Genomic DNA, 12,997 nt, shown 5'->3' with positions numbered 1-12,997 from the left:
GCAGGTTAGGAGAATGTAATTTAGCAGGTTAGGAGAATTAGGATGAGGTTAGGAAAAAGGATTAGGCTTAGCGAAAATGCTCTCCTAACCTGCTACGAAAAGTCATTTGTATCGAAGTGGCGTATTTTTAGGGAATATCCCGTCCGTGCACTTCTACGTCAAGGCCAGTCCGGACCGCACCAAAACAAATAAGTCCAAAAGATGTCGTTGTAGGTCCCCGTAATACGAAATAACCGTCAACAAGCAAATAACTTGAGGGAGCAGTGTTGCTCTCTGTTCAACGTTCTTAACATTTAGATACTGATCATGGATCAGATCCTCGTGAGAAAACATCACCTATTGGCAAATATTGAGGCAGCTTATTTTAATGCTTAGGCTATGCACTAAAGCAAATATTTGACACATTGTGCATGTGTTAGGGCCTACATATCAAGAAATTGGTGCAAAAACAATTGACAGTATCCTACAATTAGTAAAACAGAACTCTTTTTTTTAAATTTCTATTACCTTTATTTAACTAGGCAAGTCAGTTAAAGAACAAATTCTTATTTTCAATGACGGCCTGGGAACAGTGGGTTAACTGCCTGTTCAGGGGCAGAATGACAGATGTGTACCTTGTCAGCTCGGGGGTTTGAACTTTCAACTTTCTGGTTACTAGTCCAACGCTCTAACCACTAGGCTACCCATAAAATGGATGTCAATATCATTTAAATATATAGGCCAATGCAAGCTACTGTATTTTAATGTAGTCATCACGGTTTTCATTTGAAGCATATATTTTTTTACCCTTTGCTTGTTCATAACAATTGCTAAGACAATCCAGACGTTCCCAGGCTCTATAGACCTCTGTATGAGGGACTGTATCTTAACAGACCACCACTCGATGTAATGTTGGGCACCTACTGACCAACGTTGTTTTATGGAAATATATATGTATCTCAATGACATTGCTAAATAAAGGTTTAACGAACTAGTCAGGCACCACGTTAATACAATACAAAATGGCTCACTCAATCAAACATGATGGTCTTGTAAGTCTAAAGCAAAGCTTGCTTTCATATAATAGTAAACAAGCTTGAAAATGTAGTGGAATGGGATCAAATTGTATTTTATTGGTCACATACATGTGATTAGCAGATGCTAATGCGGGTGTCGCTAAATGCTTGATTAGTGTGGTGTGTGTGTGAAGGATCCAATGCTTTAATTTCTATGTGGTACAAATGACATTGTTGTGGGAGCACCTCTAAGATAATTAATTGGGCTGTTTGAGAAGGTTTGAATCTTAAGCAACCTTTAGGCAGCAACCGTTAGGCAGCAACCGTTAGGCAGCAACCGTTAGGCAGCAACCGTTAGGAAGCAACCGTTAGGAAGCAACCGTTAGGAAGCAACCGTTAGGAAGCAACCGTTAGGAAGCAACCGTTAGGAAGCAACATCTCCTGAATGTTTTGGCATTAGGGTCCAAAAAGTGACTTTCTAACCACTTATTTCATAGGCAAACATGTTTAAATCTAAACGTATGCTGTCAAAAAGTAATTGAATTTAAACTGATTGACCCCTGTACTTAGTTTTCAGTGGGTTTAAAAGTGATTGTACACCACAAAAGTAATGGTGGGTTCTTCTAAGTGCTGTCAGACTGACCCTCTCTCAACCCCCCTCACCGCTCCACCCAGGGTGGGCCTGTGACTGGAACACTGTCTGATGAATATGTTGTTGGTGTTGTCCACCCCCCCCCCCCCACCCTCTCTTTTCTTACTCTTATTTTGTCAGACCATATTGCATTGATCATTGAGCTGCTGGGGCAAGTCCCACGCAAACTCATAACGGCTGGGAAATATTCCAAGGATTTTTTCACCAAGAAAGGTAATGTTTTTTTAAATGAAGACCTGTCCACCCCATTGTTGTAAATGTCAACATTGGTGTGTGTGTTGTTCATAGTGATGTTGAATGTTTTTCTGGATGTTCCTCAATAGTATTCTGTTAAATCACAATCACAGGATTACTGCTGAATGACGGTCTTTAATGTTGTGTAGCAAGAGAATAAAGAACGTTTTAATGACAGTCTAAGGTGTGTGTGTGTGTGTGTGTGTGTGTGTGTGTGTGTGTGTGTGTGTGTGTGTGTGTGTGTGTGTGTGTGTCATGGTGGGGAGTTTTGTCATTGTGATTGTTATGTTATTGTCATGTCCCCCTGTCATGGTGTTGTGATGAGGAACCCCGTCTGATTGACCTACCTAACCCTGTTCTCTTTCTGAGACTGACTGTGCTGTCTCTGTGTCTAACCCTGCTCTCTTTCTGAGACTGACTGTGCTGTCTCTGTGTCTAACCCTGTTCTCTTTCTGAGACTGACTGTGCTGTCTCTGTGTCTAACCCTGCTCTCTTTCTGAGACTGACTGTGCTGTCTCTGTGTCTAACCCTGCTCTCTTTCTGAGACTGACTGTGCTGTCTCTGTGTCTAACCCTGCTCTCTTTCTGAGACTGACTGTGCTGTCTCTGTGTCTAACCCTGCTCTCTTTCTGAGACTGACTGTGCTGTCTCTGTGTCTAACCCTGCTCTCTTTCTGAGACTGACTGTGCTGTCTCTGTGTCTAACCCTGCTCTCTTTCTGAGACTGACTGTCTCTGTGACTGTGCTGTCTCTGTGTCTAACCCTGCTCTCTTTCTGAGACTGACTGTGCTGTCTCTGTGTCTAACCCTGCTCTCTTTCTGAGACTGACTGTGCTGTCTCTGTGTCTAACCCTGCTCTCTTTCTGAGACTGACTGTGCTGTCTCTGTGTCTAACCCTGCTCTCTTTCTGAGACTGACTGTGCTGTCTCTGTGTCTAACCCTGCTCTCTTTCTGAGACTGACTGTCTCTGTCTCTGTCTTTCTGAGACTGACTGTGCTGTCTCTGTCTAACTCTTTCTGAGACTGACTGTGCTGTCTCTGTGTCTAACCCTGCTCTCTTTCTGAGACTGACTGTGCTGTCTCTGTCTCTGTGTCTGAGACTGACTGTGCTGTCTCTGTGTCTAACCCTGCTCTTTCTGAGACTGACTGTGCTGTCTCTGTGTCTAACCCTGCTCTCTTTCTGAGACTGACTGTGCTGTCTCTGTGTCTAACCCTGCTCTCTTTCTGAGACTGTCTAACTGTGCTGTCTCTGTGTCTAACCCTGCTCTCTTTCTGAGACTGACTGTGCTGTCTCTGTGTCTAACCCTGCTCTCTTTCTGAGACTGACTGTGCTGTCTCTGTGTCTAACCCTGCTCTCTTTCTGAGACTGACTGTGCTGTCTCTGTGTCTAACCCTGCTCTCTTTCTGAGACTGACTGTGCTGTCTCTGTGTCTAACCCTGCTCTCTTTCTGAGACTGACTGTGCTGTCTCTGTGTCTAACCCTGCTCTCTTTCTGAGACTGACTGTGCTGTCTCTGTGTCTAACCCTGCTCTCTTTCTGAGACTGACTGTGCTGTCTCTGTGTCTAACCCTGCTCTCTTTCTGAGACTGACTGTGCTGTCTCTGTGTCTAACCCTGCTCTCTTTCTGAGACTGACTGTGCTGTCTCTGTGTCTAACCCCTCTCTTTCTGAGACTGACTGTGCTGTCTCTGTGTCTAACCCTGCTCTCTTTCTGAGACTGACTGTGCTGTCTCTGTGTCTAACCCTGCTCTCTTTCTGAGACTGACTGTGCTGTCTCTGTGTCTAACCCTGCTCTCTTTCTGAGACTGACTGTGCTGTCTCTGTGTCTAACCCTGCTCTCTTTCTGAGACTGACTGTGCTGTCTCTGTGTCTAACCCTGCTCTCTTTCTGAGACTGACTGTGCTGTCTCTGTGTCTAACCCTGCTCTCTTTCTGAGACTGACTGTGCTGTCTCTGTGTCTAACCCTGCTCTCTTTCTGAGACTGACTGTGCTGTCTCTGTGTCTAACCCTGTTCTCTTTCTGAGACTGACTGTGCTGTCTCTGTGTCTAACCCTGCTCTCTTTCTGAGACTGACTGTGCTGTCTCTGTGTCTAACCCTGCTCTCTTTCTGAGACTGACTGTCTCTGTGTCTAACCCTGCTCTCTTTCTGAGACTGACTGTGCTGTCTCTGTGTCTAACCCTGCTCTCTTTCTGAGACTGACTGTGCTGTCTCTGTGTCTAACCCTGCTCTCTTTCTGAGACTGACTGTGCTGTCTCTGTGTCTAACCCTGCTCTCTTTCTGAGACTGACTGTGCTGTCTCTGTGTCTAACCCTGCTCTCTGTCTGAGACTGACCTGTCTCTGCTCTCTTTCTGAGACTGACTGTGCTGTCTCTGTGTCTAACCCTGCTCTCTTTCTGAGACTGACTGTGCTGTCTCTGTGTCTAACCCTGCTCTCTTTCTGAGACTGACTGTGCTGTCTCTGTGTCTAACCCTGCTCTCTTTCTGAGACTGACTGTGCTGTCTCTGTGTCTAACCCTGCTCTCTTTCTGAGACTGACTGTGCTGTCTCTGTGTCTAACCCTGCTCTCTTTCTGAGACTGACTGTGCTGTCTCTGTGTCTAACCCTGCTCTCTTTCTGAGACTGACTGTGCTGTCTCTGTGTCTAACCCTGCTCTCTTTCTGAGACTGACTGTGCTGTCTCTGTGTGCTCTCTTTCTGAGACTGACTGTGCTGTCTCTGTGTCTAACCCTGCTCTCTTTCTGAGACTGACTGTGCTGTCTCTGTGTCTAACCCTGCTCTCTTTCTGAGACTGACTGTGCTGTCTCTGTGTCTAACCCTGCTCTCTTTCTGAGACTGACTGTGCTGTCTCTGTGTCTAACCCTGCTCTCTTTCTGAGACTGACTGTGCTGTCTCTGTGTCTAACCCTGCTCTCTTTCTGAGACTGACTGTGCTGTCTCTGTGTGTCTGAGAACTCCTGCTCTCTTTCTGAGACTGACTGTGCTGTCTCTGTGTCTAACCCTGCTCTCTTTCTGAGACTGACTGTGCTGTCTCTGTGTCTAACCCTGCTCTCTTTCTGAGACTGACTGTGCTGTCTCTGTGTCTAACCCTGCTCTCTTTCTGAGACTGACTGTGCTGTCTCTGTGTCTAACCCTGCTCTCTTTCTGAGACTGACTGTGCTGTCTCTGTGTCTGAGAACCCTGTCTCTCTTTCTGAGACTGACTGTGCTGTCTCTGTGTCTAACCCTGCTCTCTTTCTGAGACTGACTGTGCTGTCTCTGTGCTCTCTTTCTGAGACTGACTGTGCTGTCTCTGTCTAACCCTGCTCTCTTTCTGAGACTGACTGTGCTGTCTCTGTGTCTAACCCTGCTCTCTTTCTGAGACTGACTGTGCTGTCTCTGTGTCTAACCCTGCTCTCTTTCTGAGACTGACTGTGCTGTCTCTGTGTCTAACCCTGCTCTCTTTCTGAGACTGACTGTGCTGTCTCTGTGTCTAACCCTGCTCTCTTTCTGAGACTGACTGTGCTGTCTCTGTGTCTAACCCTGCTCTCTTTCTGAGACTGACTGTGCTGTCTCTGTGTCTAACCCTGCTCTCTTTCTGAGACTGACTGTGCTGTCTCTGTGTCTAACCCTGCTCTCTTTCTGAGACTGACTGTGCTGTCTCTGTGTCTAACCCTGCTCTCTTTCTGAGACTGACTGTGCTGTCTCTGTGTCTAACCCTGCTCTTCCACTCTTTCTGAGACTGACTGTGCTGTCTCTGTGTCTAACCCTGCTCTCTTTCTGAGACTGACTGTGCTGTCTCTGTGTCTAACCCTGTCTCTCTTTCTGAGACTGACTGTGCTGTCTCTGTGTCTAACCCTGCTCTCTTTCTGAGACTGACTGTGCTGTCTCTGTGTCTAACCCTGCTCTCTTTCTGAGACTGACTGTGCTGTCTCTGTGTCTAACCCTGCTCTCTTTCTGAGACTGACTGTGCTGTCTCTGTGTCTAACCCTGCTCTCTTTCTGAGACTGACTGTGCTGTCTCTGTGTCTAACCCTGCTCTCTTTCTGAGACTGACTGTGCTGTCTCTGTGTCTAACCCTGCTCTCTTTCTGAGACTGACTGTGCTGTCTCTGTGTCTAACCCTGCTCTCTTTCTGAGACTGACTGTGCTGTCTCTGTGTCTGAGAACCCTGCTCTCTTTCTGAGACTGACTGTGCTGTCTCTGTGTCTAACCCTGCTCTCTTTCTGAGACTGACTGTGCTGTCTCTGTGTCTAACCCTGCTCTCTTTCTGAGACTGACTGTGCTGTCTCTGTGTCTAACCCTGCTCTCTTTCTGAGACTGACTGTGCTGTCTCTGTGTCTAACCCTGCTCTCTTTCTGAGACTGACTGTGCTGTCTCTGTGTCTAACCCTGCTCTCTTTCTGAGACTGACTGTGCTGTCTCTGTGTCTAACCCTGCTCTCTTTCTGAGACTGACTGTGCTGTCTCTGTGTCTAACCCTGCTCTCTTTCTGAGACTGACTGTGCTGTCTCTGTGTCTAACCCTGCTCTCTTTCTGAGACTGACTGTGCTGTCTCTGTGTCTAACCCTGCTCTCTTTCTGAGACTGACTGTGCTGTCTCTGTGTCTAACCCTGCTCTCTTTCTGAGACTGACTGTGCTGTCTCTGTGTCTAACCCTGCTCTCTTTCTGAGACTGACTGTGCTGTCTCTGTGTCTAACCCTGCTCTCTTTCTGAGACTGACTGTGCTGTCTCTGTGTCTAACCCTGCTCTCTTTCTGAGACTGACTGTGCTGTCTCTGTGTCTAACCCTGCTCTCTTTCTGAGACTGACTGTGCTGTCTCTGTGTCTAACCCTGCTCTCTTTCTGAGACTGACTGTGCTGTCTCTGTGTCTAACCCTGCTCTCTTTCTGAGACTGACTGTGTCTCTGTGTCTCTGTGTCTGAGACTGACCCTCTGTGTCTCTCTTTCTGAGACTGACTGTGCTGTCTCTGTGTCTAACCCTGCTCTCTTTCTGAGACTGACTGTGCTGTCTCTGTGTCTAACCCTGCTCTCTTTCTGAGACTGACTGTGCTGTCTCTGTGTCTAACCCTGCTCTCTTTCTGAGACTGACTGTGCTGTCTCTGTGTCTAACCCTGCTCTCTTTCTGAGACTGACTGTGCTGTCTCTGTGTCTAACCCTGCTCTCTTTCTGAGACTGACTGTGCTGTCTCTGTGTCTAACCCTGCTCTCTTTCTGAGACTGACTGTGCTGTCTCTGTGTCTAACCCTGCTCTCTTTCTGAGACTGACTGTGCTGTCTCTGTGTCTAACCCTGCTCTCTTTCTGAGACTGACTGTGCTGTCTCTGTGTCTAACCCTGCTCTCTTTCTGAGACTGACTGTGCTGTCTCTGTGTCTAACCCTGCTCTCTTTCTGAGACTGACTGTGCTGTCTGTGTCTGTGTCTCTGTGTCTCTCTTTCTGAGACTGACTGTGCTGTCTCTGTGTCTAACCCTGCTCTCTTTCTGAGACTGACTGTGCTGTCTCTGTGTCTAACCCTGCTCTCTTTCTGAGACTGACTGTGCTGTCTCTGTGTCTAACCCTGCTCTCTTTCTGAGACTGACTGTGCTGTCTCTGTGTCTAACCCTGCTCTCTTTCTGAGACTGACTGTGCTGTCTCTGTGTCTAACCCTGCTCTCTTTCTGAGACTGACTGTGCTGTCTCTGTGTCTAACCCTCTTTCTGAGACTGACTGTGCTGTCTCTGTGTCTAACCCTGCTCTCTTTCTGAGACTGACTGTGCTGTCTCTGTGTCTAACCCTGCTCTCTTTCTGAGACTGACTGTGCTGTCTCTGTGCTCTCTTTCTGAGACTGACTGTGCTGTCTCTGTGTCTAACCCTCTCTTTCTGAGACTGACTGTGCTGTCTCTGTGTCTAACCCTGCTCTCTTTCTGAGACTGACTGTGCTGTCTCTGTGTCTAACCCTGCTCTCTTTCTGAGACTGACTGTGCTGTCTCTGTGTCTAACCCTGCTCTCTTTCTGAGACTGACTGTGCTGTCTCTGTGTCTAACCCTGCTCTCTTTCTGAGACTGACTGTGCTGTCTCTGTGTCTAACCCTGTTTCTGAGACTGACTGTGCTGTCTCTGTGTCTAACCCTGCTCTCTTTCTGAGACTGACTGTGCTGTCTCTGTGTCTAACCCTGCTCTCTTTCTGAGACTGACTGTGCTGTCTCTGTGTCTAACCCTGCTCTCTTTCTGAGACTGACTGTGCTGTCTCTGTGTCTAACCCTGCTCTCTTTCTGAGACTGACTGTGCTGTCTCTGTGTCTGAGAACCCTGCTCTCTTTCTGAGACTGACTGTGCTGTCTCTGTGTCTAACCCTGCTCTCTTTCTGAGACTGACTGTGCTGTCTCTGTGTCTAACCCTGCTCTCTTTCTGAGACTGACTGTGCTGTCTCTGTGCTCTCTTTCTGAGACTGACTGTGCTGTCTCTGTGTCTAACCTCTTTCTGAGACTGACTGTGCTGTCTCTGTGTCTGAGACCTGTGCTGTCTCTGTGCTCTCTTTCTGAGACTGACTGTGCTGTCTCTGTGTCTAACCCTGCTCTCTTTCTGAGACTGACTGTGCTGTCTCTGTGTCTAACCCTGCTCTCTTTCTGAGACTGACTGTGCTGTCTCTGTGTCTAACCCTGCTCTCTTTCTGAGACTGACTGTGCTGTCTCTGTGTCTAACCCTGCTCTCTTTCTGAGACTGACCTGTCTCTGTGTCTAACCCTGCTCTTTCTGAGACTGACTGTGCTGTCTCTGTGTCTAACCCTGCTCTCTTTCTGAGACTGACTGTGCTGTCTCTGTGTCTAACCCTGCTCTCTTTCTGAGACTGACTGTGCTGTCTCTGTGTCTGAGAACCCTGTGTCTCTCTTTCTGAGACTGACTGTGCTGTCTCTGTGTCTAACCCTGCTCTCTTTCTGAGACTGACTGTGCTGTCTCTGTGTCTGAGAACCCTGCTCTCTTTCTGAGACTGACTGTGCTGTCTCTGTGTCTAACCCTGCTCTCTTTCTGAGACTGACTGTGCTGTCTCTGTGTCTAACCCTGCTCTCTTTCTGAGACTGACTGTGCTGTCTCTGTGTCTAACCCTGCTCTCTTTCTGAGACTGACTGTGCTGTCTCTGTGTCTAACCCTGCTCTCTTTCTGAGACTGACTGTGCTGTCTCTGTGTCTAACCCTGCTCTCTTTCTGAGACTGACTGTGCTGTCTCTGTGTCTAACCCTGCTCTCTTTCTGAGACTGACTGTGCTGTCTCTGTGTCTAACCCTGCTCTCTTTCTGAGACTGACTGTGCTGTCTCTGTGTCTAACCCTGCTCTCTTTCTGTGACTGACTGTGCTGTCTCTGTCTAATCCTGCTCTCTTTCCTAGGTGACCTGAAGCACATCACCAAGCTGAAGCCATGGGGGTTACTAGAGGTGCTGCAGGATAAGTATGAGTGGCCCAAAGAGGAGACTGATTGTTTCGCCGACTTCCTCCTCCCCATGCTGGAGCTGGTACCAGAGAAGAGGGCCACGGCCGCGGACTGCCTGCGCCACCCCTGGATCGCCCCCCAGTGACAGCCTCCAGTACTGCAAATCAAAATACCCCGATGCCTGTTCAGTAGGCAAACATTGTGGAATGTTGCAGATAACTGTCATGACTAGAGGTGACATGATTCCCCTTTCTACATGTCATAGAGGCATTAATGTTCTACATTAAGAGACTTCTATCAGAACATTCCAGAACGTTTTGTTCTGCTGAATGCACCCCCTTGGCCTGGATTGGCCTCCCCAATGGAGCCTTCCAACCACTGCAATGTAAAACCATGTGGCCATGTTCAGGAGGAAGTAAAGTTACTGAACCTTCAGATGTATGGCGTTGAACAGAGATACGATCATCTGTCAAATAGAATAGGGAATTGGGTCCACTTTATTCATTCAGTTTCTCTCTTCAATGTCACGTTTTGACATTTTTTTTGTCATTGAGCAGATACACTTATCCAGAGCGACTAAGTGTATCTGCTAAATGAGTGAAAAGTCAAATGAGCTTTTCATTTTCCTAAATACACCCCTGGATGTATTCCCTCTAGTGGTCGTCTCTGGTCACTGCGATGCAAATTAAACCCCTCACAAGAGACTTGTTGCAACAGAGCACTTTCCAATTCAATCATATCTGAGATGACTTATTTATTTCCGTTTTAGTTTTCTTACATTGTGTTCTTATTATCATCAAGGAGCGTCTAACGTTTGTATTTGTTTCTTTCCTTTGTACTGATTGTGTTTTAAATAAAGCCTGTAGGCAACGTTGGTTTATGGTCATTTTGGCGGTCCAGAATTCTGTGCTCCGTACACTACTCACTTGTATGTGGACTTGTCTTTGTAATTGTTGTTATTGTGACTGTCTCACCACCATCTTGTTTAGTTTTATACTGGCACAAGACCTGGAAAAGATCAATAAACTTCCCTTCACTCAGATCAATGAACTTCCCTTCACTCAGATCAATGAACTTCCCTTCACTCTTGTATTCCTGTTTCCGTGAAATAACTTGATACCACTTGTTTTCTCTCCTCTGATAAAATGTCATTGATGTCTGTCTGTGTTCACTTGAAGAGTTCTTCTGTGTTACTCCTTCATCCGTAAGGCATTTTGTTTGTATTTAATTAAGCGTATTATTAGGAAGTTGCACATAGGGCAGATGAACGGACTCGTAGGTTGCACTCTACTCTCCTTTCTGACTGAACTATTTGTAGGTCTCCACCACACATAAATACAATGGAGGACTGTCTTGCTATTTTTTAGATCAGCCAGTTAAACATTTTCAAAATCTGTTATAATACCAACTTTGCATATATTCACTTTGAGCCAATGGGAGACTGGTTTTGTGGGTTTAACTAAATAATATATATTCATAAGAACACCACCCGAAAGGAGAGAAATTGTGGAAAGATATATAAAATTACGTGTGGCTGTGTGTTTGTTTGTGTGTGTGTGTGTATATATATAAATAACTGTACCAAGGAATTTGACTTTGTGTATATTACAGCTGTGTACAGTTTTTAACCAATTGTAGTGTGTGGCTGAAATGACACCCTTTTCCCTATGTAAGGTGCCATTTAAGGTGGACACTACTATGTCTGGGTAGTACTGTGTCAATAAAGCATACGGAAGAAGTGTGAAAGCTCTTGTATGAATGTCCGTCAGCTGTTAATGTCTTTTATTTGTCCGTAAGATGTGATCTAATGTGGGGGGCACTGCAATGTGATCTAATGCAATGGGGGGGGGGCACTGCAATGTGATCTAATGGGGGGGCACTGCAATGTGATCTAATGGGGGGGGGGGCACTGCAATGTGATCTAATGGGGGGCACTGCAATGTGATCTAATGGGGGGCACTGCAATGTGATCTAATGGGGGGGGCACTGCAATGTGATCTAATGGCCAGGGTTTGGAGATGGGGGGGCACTGCAATATGCAAAGCTAATTTTTACACGTCTAAATGATATCCTCTGGTTCCTCTTAATTTCCATATTGTAGTGATGTCCTAAGTAAATGTTTTACACCTTTTCGAGTTATGGGGATTCTACTGGAAGAGAAGGGCATTTATAGTTGTTGTCGGAAGTTTACATGCATTTAGGTTGTCGTCATTAAAACTAGATTTTCAAACACTCCACAAATTTCTTGTTAAAACTATCGTTTTGGCAAGTTGGTTAGGACATTACTGTTTAGACAGATTATTTCACTTACAATTCACTATATCACAAGTCCAGTCGGTCAGAAGTTTACATACACTAAGTTGACTGTGCCTTTAAACAGCTTGGAAAATTACAGAAAATGAAGTCATGGCTTTAGAAGCTTCTGATAGGCAAATTGACATAATTTGAGTCAATTGGAGGTGTACCTGTGGATATATTTCAAGGCCTACCTTCAAACGCAGTGCCTCTTTGCTTGACATCATGGGAAAATCTAAAGAAATCAGCCAAGACCTCAGAAAAATTATTGTAGACCTCCACAAGTCTGGTTCAGCCTTGGGAGCGATTTCCAAACGCCTGTTCATCTGTATAAACAATAGTACGCAAGTATAAACACCATGGGACCACGCAGCCGTCATACCGCTCAGGAAGGAGACGCGTTTTGTCTCCTAGAGATGAACGTACTTTGGTGTGAAAAGTGCCAATAAATCCCAGAACAAAAGCAAAGAACCTTGTGAAGATGCTGGAGGAAACAGGTACAAAAATATCTATATCCACTGCCAAAACAAGTCCTTTATCAACAACCTGAATTGCCACTCAGCAAGGAAGAAGCCACTGTTCCAAAACCGCCATAAAAAAAAGCCAAACTACGGTTTGCAACTGCACATGGAGACAAAGATTGTACTTTTTGGAGAAATGTCCTCTGGTCTGATGAAACAAAAATAGAACTGTTTGACCATAATGACCATCATTATGTTTGGAGGAAAAAGGGGGAGATTTGCAATCCCAAGAACACCATCCCAACCGTGAAGCACGGGGGTGGCAGCATCATATTGTGGGGGTGCTTTGTGCAGGAGGGACAGGTGCACGTCACAAAATAGATGGCATCATGAGGGTGGAATATTATGTGGACATATTGAAGCAGCATCTCAAGAGATCAGTCAGGAAGCTAAGGCTTGGTTGCAAATGGGTCTTCCAAATGGACAATGACATTTACATTACATTTAAGTCATTTAGCAGACGCTCTTATCCAGAGCGACTTACAAATGACCCCAAGCATACTTCTAAAGTTGTGGCAAAATGGCTTAAGGACAACAAAGTCAAGGTATTAGAGTGGCCATCACAAAGCCCTGACCTCAATCCCATAGAAAATTTGTGGGCAGAACTGAAAAAGTGTGCGAGCAAGGAGGCCTACCAACCTGACACCAGCTCCGTCAGGAGGAATGGGCCAAAATTCACCCAACTTATTGTGGGAAGCTTGTGGAAGGCTACACAAACCGTTTTACTCAAGTTAAACCATTTAAAGGCAATTTACCTAATACCAATTGAGTGTATGTAAATGTCTGACCCACTGGGAATGTGATGAAAGAAATACAAGCTGAAATAAATCATTCTCTACTATTATTCTGACATTTCATATTCTTAAAATAAAGTTGTAATCCGAACTGACAGGGAATTTTCACCAGGATTACATGTCAGGAGTTGTGATAAACTGAG

At 45.8% G+C, this 12,997-nt stretch overlaps 1 protein-coding gene across 1 annotated transcript in view; it reads left to right on the top strand.

The window, feature by feature from the left end:
• The window catches only part of LOC118360451 (SRSF protein kinase 1-like), a 39,448-nt gene extending 29,162 nt beyond the window's left edge, over positions 1-10,286 (top strand). The window contains exons 14-15 of the mRNA XM_052484732.1: positions 1,768-1,860; positions 9,202-10,286. Of these exons, the coding sequence (XP_052340692.1) occupies positions 1,768-1,860; positions 9,202-9,389 (281 nt within the window). The 3' untranslated portion in view covers positions 9,390-10,286. The remainder of the gene's footprint in view (positions 1-1,767; positions 1,861-9,201) is intronic.
• Positions 10,287-12,997: the final 2,711 nt, after the last annotated feature.

The sequence above is a fragment of the Oncorhynchus keta genome, chromosome 28, assembly GCF_023373465.1.
Source record: "Oncorhynchus keta strain PuntledgeMale-10-30-2019 chromosome 28, Oket_V2, whole genome shotgun sequence".
Lineage (NCBI taxonomy): Eukaryota > Metazoa > Chordata > Actinopteri > Salmoniformes > Salmonidae > Oncorhynchus > Oncorhynchus keta.
This window is presented reverse-complemented; position numbering and strand designations above follow the sequence as displayed.